The sequence below is a fragment of the Symphalangus syndactylus genome, chromosome 12, assembly GCF_028878055.3.
Source record: "Symphalangus syndactylus isolate Jambi chromosome 12, NHGRI_mSymSyn1-v2.1_pri, whole genome shotgun sequence".
NCBI classification, from domain to species: Eukaryota; Metazoa; Chordata; class Mammalia; order Primates; family Hylobatidae; genus Symphalangus; species Symphalangus syndactylus.
In genome coordinates this window covers 47,628,558-47,649,966 of record NC_072441.2, presented here as the reverse complement: position 1 = coordinate 47,649,966, position 21,409 = coordinate 47,628,558, and the positions used below count along the sequence as shown (strand labels likewise).

At 46.0% G+C, this 21,409-nt stretch overlaps 1 protein-coding gene across 2 annotated transcripts in view; it reads left to right on the top strand.

The window, feature by feature from the left end:
- The window catches only part of ABCA4 (ATP binding cassette subfamily A member 4), a 135,897-nt gene that overhangs the window by 83,386 nt on the left and 31,102 nt on the right, over positions 1-21,409 (top strand). For both annotated transcript variants that reach the window (XM_063625539.1, XM_063625538.1), the window contains 12 exons: positions 1,353-1,558; positions 1,916-1,964; positions 6,647-6,912; positions 7,570-7,694; positions 8,164-8,262; positions 9,054-9,240; positions 13,850-13,944; positions 15,467-15,499; positions 16,934-17,039; positions 17,170-17,244; positions 17,475-17,644; positions 19,117-19,294. In XM_063625539.1, the coding sequence (XP_063481609.1) occupies positions 1,353-1,558; positions 1,916-1,964; positions 6,647-6,912; positions 7,570-7,694; positions 8,164-8,262; positions 9,054-9,240; positions 13,850-13,944; positions 15,467-15,499; positions 16,934-17,039; positions 17,170-17,244; positions 17,475-17,644; positions 19,117-19,294 (1,589 nt within the window). The remainder of the gene's footprint in view (positions 1-1,352; positions 1,559-1,915; positions 1,965-6,646; positions 6,913-7,569; positions 7,695-8,163; positions 8,263-9,053; positions 9,241-13,849; positions 13,945-15,466; positions 15,500-16,933; positions 17,040-17,169; positions 17,245-17,474; positions 17,645-19,116; positions 19,295-21,409) is intronic.

The window sequence follows — 21,409 nt, the reverse complement described above, 5'->3', positions numbered from 1 at the left end:
AGCTTTGGGTTCAATTTCCTTCCTAAAAGAACAATGAATATGACCCCTGGAGAGCTATTAGGCAGAGCTGCTTCCTTAACGTAAAGGACTCTCCGGCCTCTGTATGAAGCCATCCCAGAGCTAAAGACAATCAAGTCCAACTTGCAGATTTGACATAAAGCAAGACTTCCAGTCCAGCTAGGCAGAAGGATTTTGGTTGAAAACCATGAAATCCCTTCATATGGATCATTTTTTAAACAACGGAAAAAGAGAAGAACCTACTGGGTGTCCCCAACTCTGAGAGCTGCTTTCTGAAGAGTCGTGTTTTGAGTCCCGGAATCCCTCTCCCTTTGACTTTCCTCTCAAGACAATGTGTGAGAGAACTCTCTCTTCAAGTACATGCAAGTGAGGTGTTGACAGTTAGATTTTTAATTTTAAAGTAATACACACTTGTACATAAAATTCAATTCTGACTGTATACATGTGTCAGATAAACAGTTGATACCTGACACTTGTTCACAGTCCATGATACACACCCCATATCCTACTCTCTCCCCCAGCCTCTCTCCATGGCTTCTCAACCCCCCTCTGCATTTCCTGTGAGCTAAGGATTCAGTTTTGTTTGTGGAGGCAGGTGCAATCCCAAGAGAAACTGTGCAATCTTCTGAGAAGTTAGAGTAGGCATGGATGTGTGATTTAGGGAAGGCACTTCTCACTCAGCTTGGTCACCGGTTCCAGGTTTGTGTCTTGGGCAAGTCCCCCGTAGCTGGGGACAGACCAGAAAAATGAAAACAACTTTGACTTAGCCCTCAAGTTTTCAGTGAATGAGAATGAAAAACAACCATGAGTAAGAGATTTCTTACCGAGATGATGTAAAGGATAACAATAGCAGCCAGCACTCACCTATGTGCCAGGTATTTCTCTAACTGTTTTGTGTAGTTTAACTCATCCAGTCCTCAAAAACAACAATGAAGTGGATACCAGTATTTTCCCCTTTTCACAGATGAGGAAACTCGAGTGTGACCCACCCAACGTAACATAGCTTGAGGGGACAGAGCATTTGGTTGAACAGAGGAGGAACTGGCACAGGAAAGTTGCATGACCCCCCCCACCAACCTCCGCCCCCACGTTGCACAGCTAGCTAGTTGGGAGGACTTTGCTTCCATTTCCCTCTGCCTCTCAATGATGATCTCAGAGCCAACTAAGCTAAAAACAGACTTGATGGAGCATCAGTCCTCTGAAAGAGTCACAGCCGAGATACAAAATACCTCTTCCTCAAAGGGGAAGTGGAGAGAAGTAGGAAACCTGGGTAACCTCACAATCTTCCAGGTTCTGGAAAACAGAGCTGGCATCAGTCTTTTTTCTTGTCCTAGGGGATGTAAGTGAGCTGATGGATGTAGTTCTCCACCATGTTCCAGAGGCAAAGCTGGTGGAGTGCATTGGTCAAGAACTTATCTTCCTTCTTCCAAATAAGAATTTCAAGCACAGAGCATACGCCAGCCTTTTCAGAGAGCTGGAGGAGACGCTGGCTGACCTTGGTCTCAGCAGTTTTGGAATTTCTGACACTCCCCTGGAAGAGGTAAAGTAGAGATTCCAGCTGGTTTCTGTCAAGTGCCAGAAGTGGTGGTTCTTTGAAAAAGTCTAACATTAGAGCAAAGTTTTGTAAAAGCAAAAAGCCATCGTTTCCCACCCAAGCATAGCAACTATCTTCATTTTTGGCATACTTCCCCCTGTCTCTGCATGCCTACAAATTTTATGTACTTGTGGTTACTGTGTGCTTACGTTTTTGTATCTATAGAAGATGATGTTCTTAGATAGAGTCATAATGTATTTTCTTCCCATTATGAAGCAATACCCAACAAAACGGAGCTTGGGTTAGATTTTTCTGAGAATAAGAATGACTAAACAAAATTCTCTCTCTTTTACTTCTTGACAGATTTTTCTGAAGGTCACGGAGGATTCTGATTCAGGACCTCTGTTTGCGGGTATGGTGCTGGAGCCTGTGGCTTGTTCCCTTCCTCGCCTCCCTCCCAAGTTCTATCTCGAAAGTCTAAGGGGCTGGGCGCAGTGGCTCATGTCTGTAATCCCAGCAATTTGGGAGGTCGAGGCAGATGGATCACCTGAGTTCGAGACCAGCCTGGCCAACATGGTGAAACCCCGTCTCTACTAAAAAAAAAACACAAAAATTAGCGAGGCGTGGTGGTGCGCACCTGTAATTCCAGCTACTTGGGAGGCTGAGGCAGGAGAATCACTTGAACCTGGGAGGCAGAGGTTGCAGTGAGCAGAGATTATGCCACTGCACTGCAGCCTGAGCAACAAGAGCAAAATCCATCTCAAAAAAAAAAAAAAAAAAAAAAAACAGTCTAAGGAAAAAGTCATGAAACAACAAAGCAGGCAAATACTCCTCCATAGTATCTGACTGCCCAGTAGTAGGCATTTTGCATCCTAGATGGCTTTGAGTGATAAAGGAATAACAGACTGAGTTAGGTCTGGATGGGGACACTTTGGGTAAATGAGGATTCTTATGGAGGTCAGGTTGGTAGGTTCATCCCTCAGCTCCTCATGCTGTATCCCCAGTCTCTTGTTCCCGCCACATCATCATCCTCATCTGCTCCTGTCATCTCCACCAGGCCTCTGATCCATCGCTGTCTGCGTGAGTGACAGCTGGCAGAGTCCTTAGCGTTTATCAGACACAACTCAGATGGCAGTCTCCTGGCCCCTTTGAGATCAACATAAAATCATTTTGAACCCTTATTTAGTGGTCTGTGGGCTTTGAAAACATGGGGACCAAAATTCCTGGGGATTCTAGAAGTCTCTCTTCTACATGTGTCAGCCTGGGCACCAACTAGCTCCTTCCATGAACTTTTATTAAACCCACAGCCACACAAAGCATCTGTGAGTGTAGAGAGTTTAAAGCAGAGGGTGGAGGTCGGGAGATAGATGTGTGGAAGGGTTACCTGCCACGCAAACAGAAACCACTTCTGATAGAACACGAGGCATCCACCCACACTGTAAAATCCTCCCCTGGTACAGGCAAAGTTTTGCAGCGATTCTCCTTTGCTGCCCCTGGGTTCCTAACACCTCCTAAACCACCAGTTACCTCCTTCTTCCCAGTGTGGCATATTTCAGTGTTTTCCTGTTGGAGTGTTTCCTTTCTATGGGGATTCTGGAATCAGCTCTTAAGATAACTTGGTTTTCATCTTTCTTCATAAGTGATCCCAAACATCTATCTACTATGCCTAGAACTACCAATGGACACATAAACCAGCCCAGATATGCTTCAGCCCATCCTAGTATGTCACGTGGTGGCCAAAAGATGTAGTCGTCCTGGCAGAGTGGGGGTGGGGCAGGAAGCAGTCCTCTCCAGGGGACAGCAGCAATTCACCACAGAACCCAAGTTTCTTTCAAGCTCTGCTGACACAGAAATTGAATAATCTCAGCTCGCCCAATGTCAAAGACTCATATTAACCAAGACCAGAATGAAAATATGCTAATTTATATCAGAAGCTTTGCTGGATTCAAGAGTTAGGGCCTTTTACCTGTGCAGAATATTCTTTCTTGATAAATAGGCCCTCTCAGGCGAATAAATTACACATCAGAGGACTGTTTAGTCAGCATAGCCGTAGAACAGGATATTCCAAAGATACAGTCAAGGGGAGTGGGTAAGAGTGTAGCCTCTGGAGTGAGGCCGACCAGACATCAAACCTGAGCTTCATAATTTGCAAACTAACTGGCTTTGGGTAAGTACTTAGCCTCTTTGTACCTGTTTCCCCATCTGTAAAATGGAGATAATAATAGCATCTACCTGTAGCGTTGTTGAGAGAATTAAGTGAGTTAATGCTTGCCAAGTTATAACACAGTATACGATCACTGATTAAGACTTAGCAACTCTAAACTAAATGTTTACAAACCATCTCTTACCTCAAAGCACTTAACATCCATTGTCTTATTTGATTTCACTATCATCTCATGAAGCAGGCAGGGCAGGGGTCTGCCCCATCTGGGGGAACTGAGCTCACAGAAGTTGGAGGATTTGCCTAAAGTCACCCAGGCCACTGGGACTCACTCTCTGATCTTAGCTCTGAAATCTAGGATGCTCCATGCCACACTCAGCCACTTTTCAGATGGCTAAGTACATTTGTTCTGAGTTAGCTCAGTCTTAGAGGATGACATTTTCTGATCCTGTCTCCAGTGTTTAAATGAACCTGTAGCTGTGCATTGGGGTCACACATTGCGTGGCATGGTGAGGGTCTGTGGCTGACTGCCACGGTTACTACTTGAGACGATCATTACAGCAGTTACTACTGTTACTGCCTGAGAACATCATTACAAGACTGAACGAAGGGATGAACACGGAAACGATAACAAAAAAACCAAAGTAACTATTTTAAGGAAAGGCTAACATCGCGAAGAAGAAGAGAGAAGATAAGAAGAAAACGGCTCCCTGCTTCTAATGAGTAAAGGCAGCCCCTTAAGCTTCTGCAGCCCTTCATTATTTATCAGGTAACAGGAGCAAGGAGCAGGAGGTAATGATTGGGTCAGCTGCTTAATTGATGCACAGGTTCATGTTGTTACTAACAGATTTCAATTATGCCTAATCATAAGAAACATTTGTGCAGCCTCCAACAAGGGTCAATGCCACTTCTGAAGGGGTGGCTTATAGTGAGTAACTAGAAAGCAGCAGATAGCCAGGGAGAAACTGGCGATTCTGAACAGGCCTGGACCCCTTAGCTCTGGCCAGGTCAGTGGGCTCCAGTCAGGATGGAGCCTTCAGGGAGAGATCAAAGCTCAGAAGTTTGAGATGATATCAGCCAGCAAAGAGGAGGGGCAGCAGGGATCCTCCCAGAGGGAGGGCCAGCCATGGCAGACATCAAATCTGAGCCCAGATTAGGAGAAGGAGCCTGCAGAACTGGGAATCTGGCACCAAGAACCTGCAGAACCTCGCCCCTCTGAGTGGAGGTGCCAGGGCTGGGGCTGCCACCTGGCCTTCGCATCCCAGGCCTGGCACGTCATAGGTAAATGTAGCTGATGACTGAGCTGACCCAATTCCTTTACAACTGTCCTTGTCCTGAAGGACTTGAGGAGAGTTAAGAAAGCAGCTGGGGACCAACCAACAGTCCTCTAGGCTCTCCATGGCCAGCAATAGTTGTTTGGCAAATGAGCATTAATCAGTGACTATAAACTATAGCTTCAACATAACCGACCACTTGCGGTGGTTTCTAGAGCATGCTCCCATGTGTTATCTCATTTAAATTTCCAAACAATCCTGTGAAATGTTCTTTTTTCTTCTTCTTCTTCTTTTTTTGAGATAGAGTTTCGCTCTGTCACCAAGGCTGGAGTACAGCGGCTCGATCATAGCTCACTGCAGCCTTGAACTTCTGGGCTCAAAGGGTCCTCTCACCTCAGCCTCCCAAGTAGCTGGGACTACAGGTGCACGCCACCGTGCCTGGCTAATTTCTTTTGTAGTTGTTTGTACAGACAGGGTCTCCCTGTGTTCTACAGGCTGATTTGAAACTCGTGGGCTCAAGCGATCCTCCTAGCTTGGCCTCCCAAAGTGCTGGGATTACAGGCATGAGCCACCATGCCTTCATTTTACAGATGAGAAGTCTGAGAAAACTCAGATTTAGGCAGGTTGAGTCACTTCCCCAGATTTATGTATCTTGTAAGAATCCATATTCAAACCTCAGTCCCCTAACTCTTAGTTCATTACTTTTTCTACCACTTCTCAGTATCCGCTAAGAATTCAGAAAGAACCACATCGACTCTGATTTTTCATTTAAGTACAACGGTAATAGGTGAATGTATTTTGTTGTTTAAAAATTCATATAATACACAAAAGGCTAAAGTCTCGCTTCCCACTTCCTCTCCCCTTTCTACCCAACTCTGCCTCCCCAGGGAGAGCTTCTGCTGACAGCCGGTGGGCATTCTTTCAGAGTTTTGCAATTATGTGTGTGTGTGTGTACAAGATGTCAGTTTTTCTTTGTGTAGGATACATGAATTTTAAACATAAATGTGAGTGTATTGCACGTATCGACCAGCACCTTAGTTTTTTTGTTTGTTTGTTTTGTGCTGTTTGAGAAGGAGTCTTGCTCTGTCACCCAGGCTGGAGTGCAGTCGTGCAATCTCGGCTCATGCAACCTCCGCCTCCTGGGTTCAGGTGATTCTCCTGCCTCAGCCTCCCGAGTAGCTGGGATTACAGGTGGCTGCCACCATGCCTGGCTAATTTTTGTATTTTTGTAGAGAGGGGGTTTCACTATGTAGGTCAAGCTGGTCTCAAACTCCTGGCCTCAAATGATCCACCCACCTCAGCCTCCCAAAGTGCTGGGATTACAGGCGTGAGTCACTGCACCCAGCCAGTTTTGTTTTTTTTTTATTAACCAAGTTACATATTTTAAACTTCTCCATTTCAGTGCTTTTAGAGCTATTTTGTTCTCTGTAATGTGAATAGAGAATTTTAAGGCAATTTCAGGTGAATCTATACAATTTCTCGGTATAAGTAATTTACACTGCAAATTGATTTTTATAAAGAGGATTAAGCTACCAGCCTGGGATTTCATTGCTGACTTAAATGAAGAGAAAAACCAATGCTGTAAGGGAAAAAAAATGGCATTAGAGATCCAGACCTTATAGGCGTTTTCCAAATTATTAATTCAATCTCTCAAAACAGGTGGCGCTCAGCAGAAAAGAGAAAACGTCAACCCTCGACACCCCTGCTTGGGTCCCAGAGAGAAGGCTGGACAGACACCCCAGGACTCCAATGTCTGCTCCCCAGGGGCTCCGGCTGCTCACCCAGAGGGCCAGCCTCCCCCAGAGCCAGAGTGTCCAGGCCCGCAGCTCAACACAGGGACACAGCTGGTCCTCCAGCATGTGCAGGCGCTGCTGGTCAAGAGATTCCAACACACCATCCGCAGCCACAAGGACTTCCTGGCGCAGGTACTGTTGTCGGTCGGTGTTTAGCTGAGCTCAGTGGCTCCTCTCCCAGCCTTCCCCTCCTCTCCTGAGTGATCCTTTATACACGGGTTATAACTCAGCGAGGAGCACCCTCTTTAGATTCTGCTGGTTTTGTTTCCTGCTTTCCAAACTCTTATTTTGATTCTTGGTAACATGAATCTTCTTTGTAAGTTGGACCTCCCTTAGCAAAGAAAATAGAATAATAGTGAAAATGTTAATATTGTTTTTATTTTTACAGTGAGGGATAAAGTCATGCTTTCATTTATTTTTGCAGTGACCCTACATATCAAAGTCATTGCCCTCTTTTTTCTTTTAATGTTTTTTAATTTAGAAAAAGAAGCCCTGTTTCAAAGAACAGTGAGTCACATGACTTGCTCTTTGAACTGCCCTTCGACGTCTGGCTGAACACTGGGTTGCATTCAGATTCTTCAGTGGCCACCAGAACATTCTGTTTTCTTCTGCACATCTTACCTTTGCACACCCTGCCTATTATGTTCCCCCAGAAGCCCGACCCTCTCCACCAGGGGCTGATTGGGAGGCTGCAGGATAAATGTTTAAAAGAATGAAGATGTGTGTGCACGCGCACGTGTGACGTCTCCATGCCACAGTCATGTTTATTCCATGTCTGTCCTCCCACAGATCGTGCTTCCGGCCACATTTGTGTTTTTGGCTCTGATGCTTTCTATCGTTATCCCTCCTTTTGGCGAATACCCCGCTTTGACCCTTCACCCCTGGATATACGGGCAGCAGTACACCTTCTTCAGGTGCGTGGACTTGGGGTCACCATTCTCCACCGTGGATTTGGGGCACCTGGGTCACACGCTGCTTAGAAGGGCCCTGACCTTCCCACTTCACTGGGACCTTCACCAATGAGAGAGGGGAGGGGTCTTTGGGCTGCCTGCAGAAAGGAACTTAATGTATCTGCCACTGCTTGGAAAGGCGATCCTAGTGGACAGGCGGGACTGCTTGGGAAGGACAAGTAGGGAAAGGAATGCAAAGCTTGGGTGAGTGGGTTGAAGCGCCATCTTTTTGAGGCACAGGTGACATGCCATCAGACCACCACGAGTGTTCGGGCAGTCTACCACACTCCCAGGAGAGCTAGTGCCATCCCAAGGCAGCATTCAGTGCCTCCAATATATTCCTGGCACACAGCAGCTATCCAGCAAAGGCTCTGAGTTGCATGTTGTTGGCATGAGTCTGCTCTATCCCAGTCACATGTCTCATTCTATCTAGCATGGATGAGCCGGGCAGTGAGCAGCTCACAGTACTTGCAGATGTCCTCCTGAATAAGCCAGGCTTTGGCAACCGCTGCCTGAAGGAAGGGTGGCTTCCGTAAGTCCCTATGTGCCCCTGTCCTAACAAGACTAGCTCCCCTGGGAGGACCTGACGGTGAGTTCAAGATGGCAGGCGTTGGGGAGGCCCCACTCAGTCCTGCTCTGCTGGTCACTTCCATATCTGACCAGCACTCCCCCCACCTCTCCTTCCACGCTTGTGTGCAGGGACATTCACTACCTCCTAGGAAGCCCCCACACCACTGGACAGCTCTATATTTCTCAGCGTAGAAGTTCTATGTTGAGTTGACAGATGATTCCCCATAACTTATTTGAAAGGCCTCTGAGCAGGGAGGGAGGGAAATAGGGTTATGCTATTGTGTGATTGGGCCTTGAATGGCATGAGTGACATAGTGGCCAGTACTTTGTGATTGTCGTGAGTCTGGAGAAGGGAGTTAGCAAAGGCTGTTGACATCCACCAGGAATCCTAAAAGTTCAATATAATTTTAACTTTTCTCACTCAGTCTTTTTCAAAGCTGTCAGTAAGGACCAAAACAGACTAGTTTCAAAAAATTCTTCTTTTGGTTGCTGTGTCTCTCAACAGCTAGAGCTGCTAGGAATAAAAAGGGAGACAAAAGGATCCACAAGCGAGAGATTCCCCAGCCCCACACCTAGTCAGTCACGAAAGCCTAGTTTTGATATTGCTTGAGCGGAAACCAGCCTCCAAGAGGATAAGAAGAAAGGGCCTGGGTCTAAAGAGGAGGAGGAAAGGGTTGGGCACAATTTCTTATGCCTAGGGATTTGTCATCAACTTCGGGGCTGATTGTGGAATATTTTCTTGTCTTCCATGAGGGAGTACCCTTGTGGCAACTCAACACCCTGGAAGACTCCTTCTGTGTCTCCAAACATCACCCAGCTGTTCCAGAAGCAGAAATGGACACAGGCCAACCCTTCGCCATCCTGCAGGTGTAGCACCAGGGAGAAGCTCACCATGCTGCCAGAGTGCCCTGAGGGCGCTGGGGGCCTCCCACCCCCCCAGGTACCTGACCCCCAGACAACGGGGCCCCGGGTCTGCCTGCCACGTGGGGACTAGGGGGAGTCCCTGGTATCTCCTGAGTCTCTCACAAACTAACATTTCAAACTGGTAGTTGAGTAGGGGAACTAAACCAAAATCCCTGCACCCTCTGGGAGGGGCTCCCCGCAGGGCGCTGTGGCTGCCAACTGGAGGAAGCCACTCACCAAAAGCTCCATTTTCCACCAGATACTTCCTATTTGATCTAGTAGAAAAAATGTGTTTAAGCACTAAAAAAAATTAAACAAGTCATATGTTCCCATTATAGAAAAATTAGAAAACACAGGTAAGTCAGAAGGAAAAAAATCATCACTTGGATATAACCACAGATAATGTTTGGTTTGCAGCCACCCAAACAGATTATATTCCAAATATTGTTTTGAAATCTGATTTACTGCATAATTTACTATGAATGTGCATCCATGTCAATAAATAGACATCTGCATCATTTTTAATATCTGTATATTATCCCATTGTTTGAATTTCCTTTTTTTTTTTTTTTTTTGAGACAGAGTCTCGCTCTGTCACCTAGGTTGGAGTGCAGCGGTGCAATCTCGGCTCACTGCAACCTCTGCCTCCCAGGTTCAATTCTTGTGCCTCAGCCCGCCCTCCCCCGCTCCCCCCCACCCCGAGTAGCTGGGATTACAGGCATGCATCATCATGCCCGGCTAATTTTCTTGGTAGTTTTAGTACAGACAGGGTTTTACCATGTTGGCCAGGCTGGTGTTGAACTCCTGGCCTCAAGTGATCTACCCGCCTCTGCCTCCCAGGGTGCTAGGATTACAAGCGTGAGCCACTGCGCCTGGCCTAAAGTTACTTTAAATTAACTGATCTCCCATTATTGACCACATAGGTTTTTTAGTTTTCATCATTATAAGCAATGCTATGATGTACATTCAAATGCAAATGTGTTTACACACTGATTAACAGTCTTAATTAAGAAGCTCTCCATGTGCTGGGTCTCTAACATCTGCAGGTATGTACACAAATACATGCACAGCCAGCATCCATCTTTGGCAGGGACATTAATGATCTTGGCTCTGAGCAGCACCCTGTCCTGGGAGTTCTCAAGTCCAGAACAGATTACAGTGAGCATCTCCTGGGGGATTTAGAGACACCGAAGAAGGCTGTGTCCCTGGTTGATAATGGGCCTCCCAGCTGACTTGCCAGGGCTGGGCCTTAGACGGCCCTGTCCAGTGATTTGTCAATGAATAAACAGTTCCCAAAGAGGCTATGCAGTTCAGTGGGAAAGCACAGGTATGGGACACGGAGAGCCCCAGGTGGGCTACTTGACCTCTCTGAACCTTAATTTTATCACCTGTGAATTGGGAATAACTGCTTATTTCATAATATTATTATGAGGATTTAATGAAATCATGTGGGCAAGGAATTATTTAGAATTAGATTCAACTCAAGTGATGACAACCCCAAACTAACAGCAGATAAAACAAGACACAACTTGTTTCCCACTCATCTAAAAGTCTATGTGGGTGGTGCGTGATGTTCTATTCTGTTTCTCCTCCACACTAAACAGGTCTCAGCCTCATCAGCCAATATGTCAGGAGCTGCCTTCCAGGCAGCGGAATGGAAGAAGGATGACGCAAAACAGAGGGCAGAGTGTGCACATGTGCTATGTTTAGGGAAGGTTTTCTGAAGTTCCCACATAGCACTTCCACTTACAAACCCAACAGAAAAGGCTATGGCTAAGGCAGCAGGGAGGAGCAAATAATGGGAGCAACTAGATTTTGCCACAGCACCTATCACAGTCTGGTTTATAAATGGTTCTATGCCAAGAACACCCAATCCCTGCTCTTTTTTATATTCTAAAGCATGTATCTTTATATTTCTCAAGCAATATTTTCTCTCTTTGAATCACAGCTCATCCGCTGCATCATAGGGATCCTAAAAGAAGGACCCGAGGAGCTTGTCTCAGTCCTCTGTGCCCCAAGAGGAAGCTTTGCTTGTTTGCTTTGCTGTCAATGCTGAGGGCTCCTGTGGCTGCCTCCACTCAAAACCCTCCAGCATCAGGACATCAAGGCTGTGATACTGTACCCTGAGCTCTTGGCCAGGGCGAGGGAGGGGAGGCCAAGCCTACCTACATGGTGTTTCATTTCCTAAATGAACGCTTACTTCCACACTGTCTGTCCAGCTTAGAAACTTATTTTCAGTAGTGTGGGTCCTTGGTCCCTGGACAAAATGTAGCAGCCAAAGTCCTGGAAAAAGGCAAGCCAGTTCCTGCCATTTTCTTTCACTTCTGCATTTCCTCACTATTATACATGCCTTCCTTGGAGCGAAACTGAATGCCACGCATATGCACAGGAGCTGCGCACTCTCTCTCTCTCTCACTCTTTTTCTCTCTTTCTTTCTCAATCTCTCTGTCTCTATCTCTTACTCTTTATCTCTCAATCTCTCTCACTCTTTCTCTCTTACTCTTTCTCTCAATCTCTCTCTCATTCTCTCTCAATCTTTCTCTCTCTCTCTCTCTTTCTCACACACACACACTCACAAACCCACACTCTTATTCACATCTGCTCACCCTAGCCACTCAAACACAATCCCTCATTCGGCCTGGAATATGTCCAGAGGGCGTGGGCCTGATTCAGAGACAATCAGTTGTTCTCATCTGGGAAATGGGGCAATGTAGTCATCTCTAGGGACCCTCCCTGCTCTAACATTCTTTGAATGTGGTGGGTCCTGAGGTGGAAGCACTCTGTCCCTGACTTCTAGTATATGTGGAGATAGGGTTACACAAATATTTTATTGGGCAGAACTTTTATAAAACAATTTATCATAAGCTATCCCAGCCAGCAGCAATTGTTCCAACCTGGATTCCACCAGGGTAGCTTGGCAGGTCTTCTGAGTGCCATTTTCAGCTTGAGAAGCAGGTGACTGAGTGAAAAGAGCAGGGAGGAGACAGAGGCAGATTCAGTTCCTAGGCCCTGGGCCACCCACCCGCAAGTTTGCAGCCCGGTCAGTGCAAGTCAGCTAACTGTTCTGAACCTCAGTTTCTCTGTCTGTAAATTAAGCTAAAAATTCTTCTTTCAAAGACTGTCAGGATGAAGTGAGATCATGTATGTAGGGCATTTAACATAGTGCCCGACACACAGAGAGCATTCGGTAGGTGCCAGCTCTCCTCCTGGCAGGAGAGAGAGAAACAAGATGAAAAGAGTGAATTAAAGAAGAGGAAAGTCAAATGGGAAAACAGGGGAGGAGATAGAAAGTGTATAAAAAGGAAAGAATGGTGCTCAATAGCGGTGGTGTAATGCCACCAAAATCCCCTCAACTACTTCTGGGCAGCACCCTTGGCAGAGTGAATGCTTTTACCCAAGGGTCATGACTAACGTGTGAAGTTGGCTAATGTGAGGATGTAAGCGCAGTGTGTTCCCAGATTTGCAGTAATATTGCCACCTGGCGGACAAACCCATGCACCTTTGAATTTTCCAAAAATCTTTCGATGAACTAGCTTCCAGTCCTAGATATATTTTGAAAGTGATTTGTAAATTGTAAGGCACTATTCAAATTATTTCATTAATGTCACAAATCAACTGTGTCATCTGTATGCCACGCACTATTCTGGGTGCTGGGGACACAACAGCTCACAAATCAGGCAAAGTCCCTGCTCTCACGGGGGATGACGGATACAAATACGTAAACAGATCCATCAGGAGGAAATTCTCAGGGGATGAGAGCTGTGAAGATAACACAACAGTATATGACAATACAGAGTGACTGGAAACAGGAACATTTCTCCAAGGAATAAAATTTGGACTGAGAGCGAGCCATGAGAGGGTCTATGGGTAGAGTTCCCAGGCAGAGTGAACAGCCAAGCCCAAAGCTGTGCCAGGAGAGAGAGGTGCTCGCTGAGAGACAGGGAGGGGAGTGCGGCAGGTGAGCTCAGAGAGGGGCAGGGCCGCGCACATCGGCCACATGGGCCTTGGTAGTGAGTCGAGATTTGATCCCAGGGTTTATTGGAGTGGATAAGTAAGCAAGGTGACTGAGGTGCTCGGGTTTACATTTTTATAGCTCAAGCTGGCTGCTGGGTGGAAAACGGAAGTTGGCAGACCAAGGACAGAATCAGGCAGACCAGTCTGGAAGTTTCTCCTTTTTTTTTTTTTATTATTATACTTTAGGTTTTAGGGTACATGTGCACAATGTGCAGGTTTGTTACATATGTATCCATGTGCCATGTTGGTTTGCTGCACCCATTAACTCGTCATTTAGCATTAGGTGTATCTCCTAATGCTGTCCCTCCCCCCTCTAGTCTGGAAGTTTCTCTAGTGGTCTAGGTGGTGGCTTGGGTAGCGTGGCAGTATTGGAGATGGAGAAACGCAGATGGATTGGAGATTTATTTTGGAGTGATGCCATTCTGTCTTGTCAATGGATTGGCGAAAAAAGAGGCATCAAAGATGAGTTACACATCATTGAAGTGAGAACTAGGGAGATGCCAGTACTTTATTTAGTATTTTCTCAGCAGCTGAATCCATAAATAATTTTTGGAAGGGAACAAGCAGTTTCACAAACTGCCTGGAAGTTCTCAAGTTCCAAGGTAATTAACGTGGGTGTCTTATTGCCCCAGAGAACACAGCGCAGCACGGAAATTCTACAAGACCTGACGGACAGGAACATCTCCGACTTCTTGGTAAAAACGTATCCTGCTCTTATAAGAAGCAGGTAAGAAGAAACCCTTTTATGCTTTTTATCCTGGCTCCCTGTAGAAGATATTGACTAGGGACAGAAGATAATTTTCTCTCACAATTTATCTATGATCAGGGCAGTAGATTTCTTTCTTTTTTATCTAATTTGAGGGCCCCATTCAACATAAAAAGCAATTGAGGCACATACAAGTAAAATGTAACTTAAGATTAATTCTTTTTTGTTTGTTTGTTTGTTTTTACATTTAGGGCAAGCAGTCTTAAATTTTAACCCATGTATTATTAGAAGTTATATCAGAAGACCATAGAAGTTTTTCAAAAATGCAGCCACGTATTTTAACTAGTTAGAGAGTAAAAATTTGGAGGGAGGTGGAGGAGTGTAGGGGAAAAGGTAGAGGAAAAAGAGGAAAAAAGTGGCAAAAAAGAGAAAGGAAAAAGATAGGGTGGGAAAGAGGCAGCGGGCTAGTGTCTGAGTCCAGCACATGCCAGGGCGAGCCAGATCAACTGCAGCTGTCATATTCTAACTGTGAGTTATCATCTGTGATCACTGCCCTTTGAGATGCCAATGAACTTTTCAAGAAATATCTAGTTCTCTTGGCTCTCCAGCTGTTCTTATCAGCCCCATCCAGGATGGAACAGCTTTGGCAGCCCGTATCAGAACAAGCAGCTTGACAGGGGCATGCCATGCCAGGAGAGAGGATCCTAAGGAAGTGTGGTCCAGTCCACACAGGCTCTGGGGCTTTAAGATAAAACCTTCTGTCTAACTTTAGTAGGACTTTCTGTTGCTCCACCTGCCAGAGCCCTGAACGAGGGATAAATTGACTTAATTAACTAGAACACACTGCAGATGGTGAAAGCATTTAGCAAAACAAAGAACGCCATCCAAGCCCCAAAATAAAAGCAGAATAAATAGAATGCAATAAACAGCAACCATCCCAAACTGAGTTCTCAGCAGCAAATCTGCAGTCTGAAATTTTGGATTTTGTGCGTGTGTGCTTAAAGGTTGATGACAATGACAGTTTATGGGATTGAGCTCTGGGGTCCAGAGCTGGCATCTGTTCATTTCCCATTTTGTCATTTTACCCTTGATTGCCTGAATGTCAGTGCCTTAACTTTGGGCTGTGGAGTGAGTCGGAACTCCCCCAAGGTGTGTAGGTGGTTGTTAGAGTCTCATTTGTGCGGAGTGGAAGACAGGAGGGCTGCAGCCTTCATTCCACACTGACATGGTCGTTGCTGTGTGTTCCGGGTCCAGATCAGGCATATTGACCTGACGTATGACCTGACAACAGGACCACTCAGAAAGTCCAGCATGTGGGATATGATTTGGAGAGCCAGTGGGGGAAAACATAGGTGCTTTCTCTGCACATGTATTCAGGCAATGTCCCAGGGCTGGGCGGCTTCCGCATTGCTTGGATATCAGAAAATGCAAAAATGCCCCTGAAGACTGAGACTTCAGTCTTCAAAATGAATGTTTGGGAAAGAAAGTTAACAGCACTGCTGTACTTGTGGTATTCATTGCATTATTTTATTTTGGCTTTCAGCTTAAAGAGCAAATTCTGGGTCAATGAACAGAGGTAAGAAACTATTTTTATCAGAATTAAAATCTCAGATTGATTCATTGTTGAAATAATTGCACACTTTTAAAAGGCACACTTCACAGCCATGAGGAGGGGCTGTTCTGTATGTGCTCAGGAAGTCACAAGGCACGTCCTGAAGAACATGTGGCTAGGGACATGCCAGACTCAGAAGACACTCAGTGGTGTCTCTTCTTGGAGGACATAAGTGGGGGTGGCATTCCCTGATGAGGCGTTTCAGAGCATTCTCACCCAAAAAAAGCTTCTAAAACCTCCAAGTATATAACAGTTTCTAATACTCCAACAAGAGGGCCTTGTAGCCTAAACCCGGGACACTCCTTGGCCCATTCCTTTTGAGCTTCAGGGAGTGTGGGCCAGTCCCAGACTTACCCCATTCCTGAGGCATCCTGGAGGTTGAAATGTTTCCAGAGGTTTGGAGCCTCATCAAGGGGGACTCTAGGAGCCTGCTGCCTCCCAGCCTCCCTCGGGAACTGCACCTCCAGAACAGGTGCGGGGCTGACATGGATGTGCTTTCCTGGGCAGATTCTAGACCGTACACATGAAACTTGGCTTTCAGGATTGCTCTCCAGAGGGACGTGTGGGGACTCAGCTGAGACAGAAAGTAGGAGTGAGGCAGTGATTCAAGGCCCTGAGAAAGAGCTCCTCCTCTGCTTGGTATAACCAGCTAATTCATTCTGTTCTGTTGACTTTGGCTTCTGCCCTGCCTTTGAAGGGTTTGAGGCCAGCGAGTGATGCACTCAGACTGGTGTTTCCGCACAGTCACTTCAGACTTCCAGGGCAGTATGGGAGGTGGCTGCCAGGGCCAGTGAAGAAGCACAGCACAAGTCCAGGCAGGAGAGGCTAAGGGCCTCCCTGAACAGGGGTGAGGCGCAGAAGCCCCGAGAGGTAGGGATGACAGGATGAAGATGGGTCCTGTGCTGCTAGAAGTACCTGCAAAGCACAGAGGTGGCACAGAAAAGGAGTCCTTGGCTGGGGTGGGAGGAGATGACATGTGACATGTGAAAGAGGACCTGGAGTTGGCTTGATGCTCCCAAAAGGGAAAGGTGCCGAGGGGAGCCAGCAGCCCTGCAAAGGGAGAGACACGCAGGCAGTCCGGGCCACGAGGAGCTTTGGAAGTGACTCGATATGTCCAGAATAGGCCACTCCAGGGAAGGGCTGAGGAAGGATGAAGTTGGAGAGGGGCACAGACCAGATGCAGAAGGGCCTCAGAGGCCAGGATGAGGGTCTGGACTCCTTCCTGGAGGCAGCAGCAGTGGGAAAAGAGTTAAAAGCTGGTTTGGAAAGTGGAGCCATGTTGCTCGCTGGTCCAGGCAATTCCCCCGAAAGTCCATGTTTCCCTACAAAACCCGAGAGAGCTACTAGTAGGCGTGAAGTTCGTGGCCCTGGTCTGAGGATTTCCTGTTTCCTCGTCAGGTATGGAGGAATTTCCATCGGAGGAAAGCTCCCAGCCATCCCCATCACGGGGGAAGCACTTGTTGGGTTTTTAAGCGACCTTGGCCGGATCATGAATGTGAGCGGGGTATGTAAACAGACTGGAGATTTGAGTAGGATGTTTGACTTGCTTAATTACCATGAATGAGAAACTCTCATACTGATAACAGGAAAAAAAAATGAAAACCCTCTTGTTTGTTTGTTTACGTGGTTTTTAGGGCCCTATCACTAGAGAGGCCTCTAAAGAAATACCTGATTTCCTTAAACATCTAGAAACTGAAGACAACATTAAGGTACTTGACCTGTGTATAATCTGCTCTGGAGCTAAAAATTTACCTGAGCTGGTTATTTTATTTTTACTTTCCCACCTTCATTAAATTCCATCCCTCCTCCTGCTGAAATCTAGCAAGGAATGTCTTCCAGCTACCAAACCCTTCCTGCTTCTCAAATTTCCTTTCCTTCACTGATTTCTGCTTTAACTAGCTGTTAGTGCAACGTCTCGGATGTCCTCTCCACCCTCCAGGTGTGGTTTAATAACAAAGGCTGGCATGCCTTGGTCAGCTTTCTCAATGTGGCCCACAACGCCGTCTTACGGGCCAGCCTGCCTAAGGACAAGAGCCCCGAGGATTATGGAATCACCGTCATTAGCCAACCCCTGAACCTGACCAAGGAGCAGCTCTCAGAGATTACAGTGTAAGCCGCCACAGCCCCAGCCTCACCACTTTCTTGTCACCTTCTCCACTCTTTGAACATCCCGAGAGAATTCTCACCACCGTGAAGTGCTGGTGTGGATGGTAATGCTGTTTAGTCAGGCACATGTAAACATCCGACTTTCAACTAAGTGCCTCACACTTCACGTACCAGCCCTCTTGGTCATTCTTTCTCCCCAACATTTATGTGGAAAGTAAGTTTACATTTGGTTCCGTTCCCTTTTGGCTCTTGATAGCAAGTTGCTCCTGGAGCTTATACAATTATTATCTTTGCTATGTGCAAAGCAGCTGCCAGGAACTGGCGAAGTTCAGTAAACCTTTCAGCTCCCTCGGAGTAATTATCTTAGATTCCAGGGATTTCCTCAGAAGAGCATACTTTGGAGATGTCGACAGAGCTTTGCTACCCTCAAGCTGAGGCCCTTCTTGCACAGTTTCAGCCAGTGCAGACAGTGGTCTTGTGCGTTTTGTGGTGTGTTCACTCTATTTGAGGCCTACGTGGAGGAGGCGTTGGTAGGAGCGCCTTTGTTAGTGCAAACTTCAGCGACGTGTGGGGTCCTGATTTTACTATCCTAGCACAGGCTGAGTGCCAGTGAACATGCCCAGGGTCATCCACTAAAACCTGGGCCTTGGCTCCTTGGTGTCTTCCTCTGGACATCCTAGGGCCCTAGACGGTCCTCTATTAATTCTCACTCAGCCATACTTTCGTGTGTCTCCTTCCAGTCATTTGTTCTAAGCTTACTACGTGTGTGGATGATATGATCTGTAGCTTTATCAAGGCACTGACTACCACAGAGGATGCTTTTGTGGAAATTAGTAAAAGTGCTCTTTTCTGTAGGTGGACACTGTCCCATGCCAGGGGTTATGGCTTGTACATAAAGTCCAGGCTGGCTTTAGCCCCAACTTACCCCTCAGCCAGATGCCTTCTGTTTGGCTGAGGAAAGGATAAATAGAGCCAAGTCCCTGTACAACTTGCCTGCCCTCCTTTCACTTAAATTTACATTATGAACATTTCCGTGTGTTATGATGTAGTTCTTGAAAATGTGATTTCACAAGATGATTAACAAAAGATAAATCTCACAGACCATATGTCTGTCAACATAGAAAATTCAAGAGACTCTGTAGACAGATTGTTAGAGCTAATAAGAGCATTGCAGTACATAAGATTAATATAAACATCTATTTCTATACACCATAAAAATAGAGAATATAATAAAAAGAAAGGTTGTCTAGAAATATTCACATGAAACAGAAAGGCAACCCACAAATACCCATTTAACCTTGGTCCATATGGATTAAGACAGTTTAGGGGAGTGACGGCTTCAAGGTAGAGAAGGGGAACCTGGAGGCCACCCCTAGGCAGGTGTAAGGCCTTCCCAAAGCCTGACTTTGTATCTTCTCCTCCTTCTGCTCCTCCCTCTTCATCGGCCTCTCCCTGTGTCTCTGGCCCTGCTGCAGGCTGACCACTTCAGTGGATGCTGTGGTTGCCATCTGCATAATTTTCTCCATGTCCTTCGTCCCAGCCAGCTTTGTCCTTTATTTGATCCAGGAGAGGGTGAACAAATCCAAGCACCTCCAGTTTATCAGTGGAGTGAGCCCCATCACCTACTGGGTGACCAACTTCCTCTGGGATATCGTAAGTGTCAGTTTATAGCACCTCCCTCCCCTCCGTGGGCCCAAGGTGGAGCTTGTGTGTGCTCTGAAGGACCAGACTGAGTAGGGAGGGTGTTCTCACAGTGCCAGGGCTGCTGAAAGGCACTGCGCCAAGGGCCTTGTGTATCTGCTGTCCCTTGACATCTTCTTAGAAAGGCAGAGAACTAGGAGCCCAAAGCTATGAAAGGCTGTAGGGTGCAGCTTAACAACTGGTGGGTGGGGGCTCTCTGTGTCCTGCACCGAGGGAGCCTCTGACCCATCAAATAATTGCTGCACTGCAGGCATGAGTCTGGCCTTCCTGCAATCAGTCTGGCGCTGAGAAGGTAATATGAAGGGATCTTTCACCCCAAATTGCCTTCTCAAATCCTGCCCCACCTTCAAAAAGGTAAGGGTAAAACTTCCCCTGTGATAGGGTTACCAGATAAATATAGGACACCCAGTATTTAATTTCAGATGATGAATAATTTTTAGTATAAGCATACTCTACTTCAAATATTGCACAGGACATATTTACACTAAAAAAACAAAAACAAAAAAAACCTGGTTGTTTATCTGAAACTCAAATTTCACTAGGCATCTTAGGTTTTTATTTGCCAAATCCAGCAACCCCAGCCAGTGGCCAAAGTAATAAGACCTTCACTTATTAGATTAACCACCGCTACAGGGAAAAATGAAGAAAAAATATTTATCAAATCAATAGCACACTACTGCCTTCCTTACAACCAAGGTTGGTGGGGGTAGGGAGGGGTCAGGATAGGGTACCTTATTACAGGCTGCAGGGCCAAAGGAATTGGTAGTAAAGGCCTAGTTATGATGTAGCAGGATCATTATGACATCAACCCCAGTCTATTCTAGGTGTCTTGAGTAGTGACATCTCAACATTTTAAGACCAACATGAGCCTCCACTGCATGTGATGATAAGATATACCAACTGATGGAGACCAACACCAAATGACTTTCTCTTCCATGGCTTTTAAAAATGTTGGTGAATATTAGAATTCCTGAAGATATAATATCTGTCTTACTCAGCTTAGTAAGCAGCTATCACTTAACAATACAAAACCAGAAATTATCAGTAGCAACTAAATTATTTCCTCTCTCTTCTGCCACATGAGGAAACACTCATAAATGCATGGGGAGGAGGTCAGAACCTGAAAGCCTCTCTTTGGATAAGAGCATCAATTGCAGGTGCCACATTGGCCCTGTGATTCTAACATAAAAGGAGCTAGGCCCACCGGCACTGAAAAGTTACTTAGAAAAGTGCTGAGGCTTTTAATTTTACTTTTATAAAAGATGAGAAATAGAATTTACACACGTGGGCCAGCCCCACGTGTGTGTGTATGCGCACGCTTACAGGGATCTCTGAGCCTATGGAGAGAGATGTAGCTAGGATAGCGTGGACATCTGAGGTGGGAGGTGATACTAGCTGGCAGTCCATACTAGCTGGTAGTCCAACGAAGCGGTAGAAGATGGCAGGCACCATGTTAGCAGGCTTTCTGATGCTCCAGAATTTGAAAGCTGGCCTGGAATCTCACCTCTGTGATCTATCATTTTGGAACTTAGTACCGCCATTAGCCAGTGGCAAAAAAGTTGAATGAAGGAACAAACAATTATTGCTTATGTCATTCACTTAGCACATATATAATGTTTTAAATGCTTATATGTGTCATCTATTTTTCTTTAAAATTTTAAAACAGTTACAGACTTATGGAAAAGTTGCAAGTACAGTTCAAACCTTTTTTTCTGAGTCATTTGAAAGTAACTTCTCAACAAGATGCCCCTTCTCATTTATTTCTCTCTTCCTGTCTCTCTCTCGCACACCCCTCAGCACCTCCAATGTGTACTTCCTACAAACGAGGACACGCCCCTACAACCACAACACAAACTGTCAACATGAGGAAACCAGCACTGATGTGTCATCACCACCTAATCCTCACACTCCACTCCTGTTTCACCCATTGCCCCAGTGATGTCATTCAGAGAAAAGGATCTAGCTCAGAATCATGCGTGACATTTGATTGTGCTGTTTCTTTAGTCTCGTTCAGCCTGGAAGAGTTCCACAGTCTTTCGTTAACACTCATGGTCTTGACACTGTTGA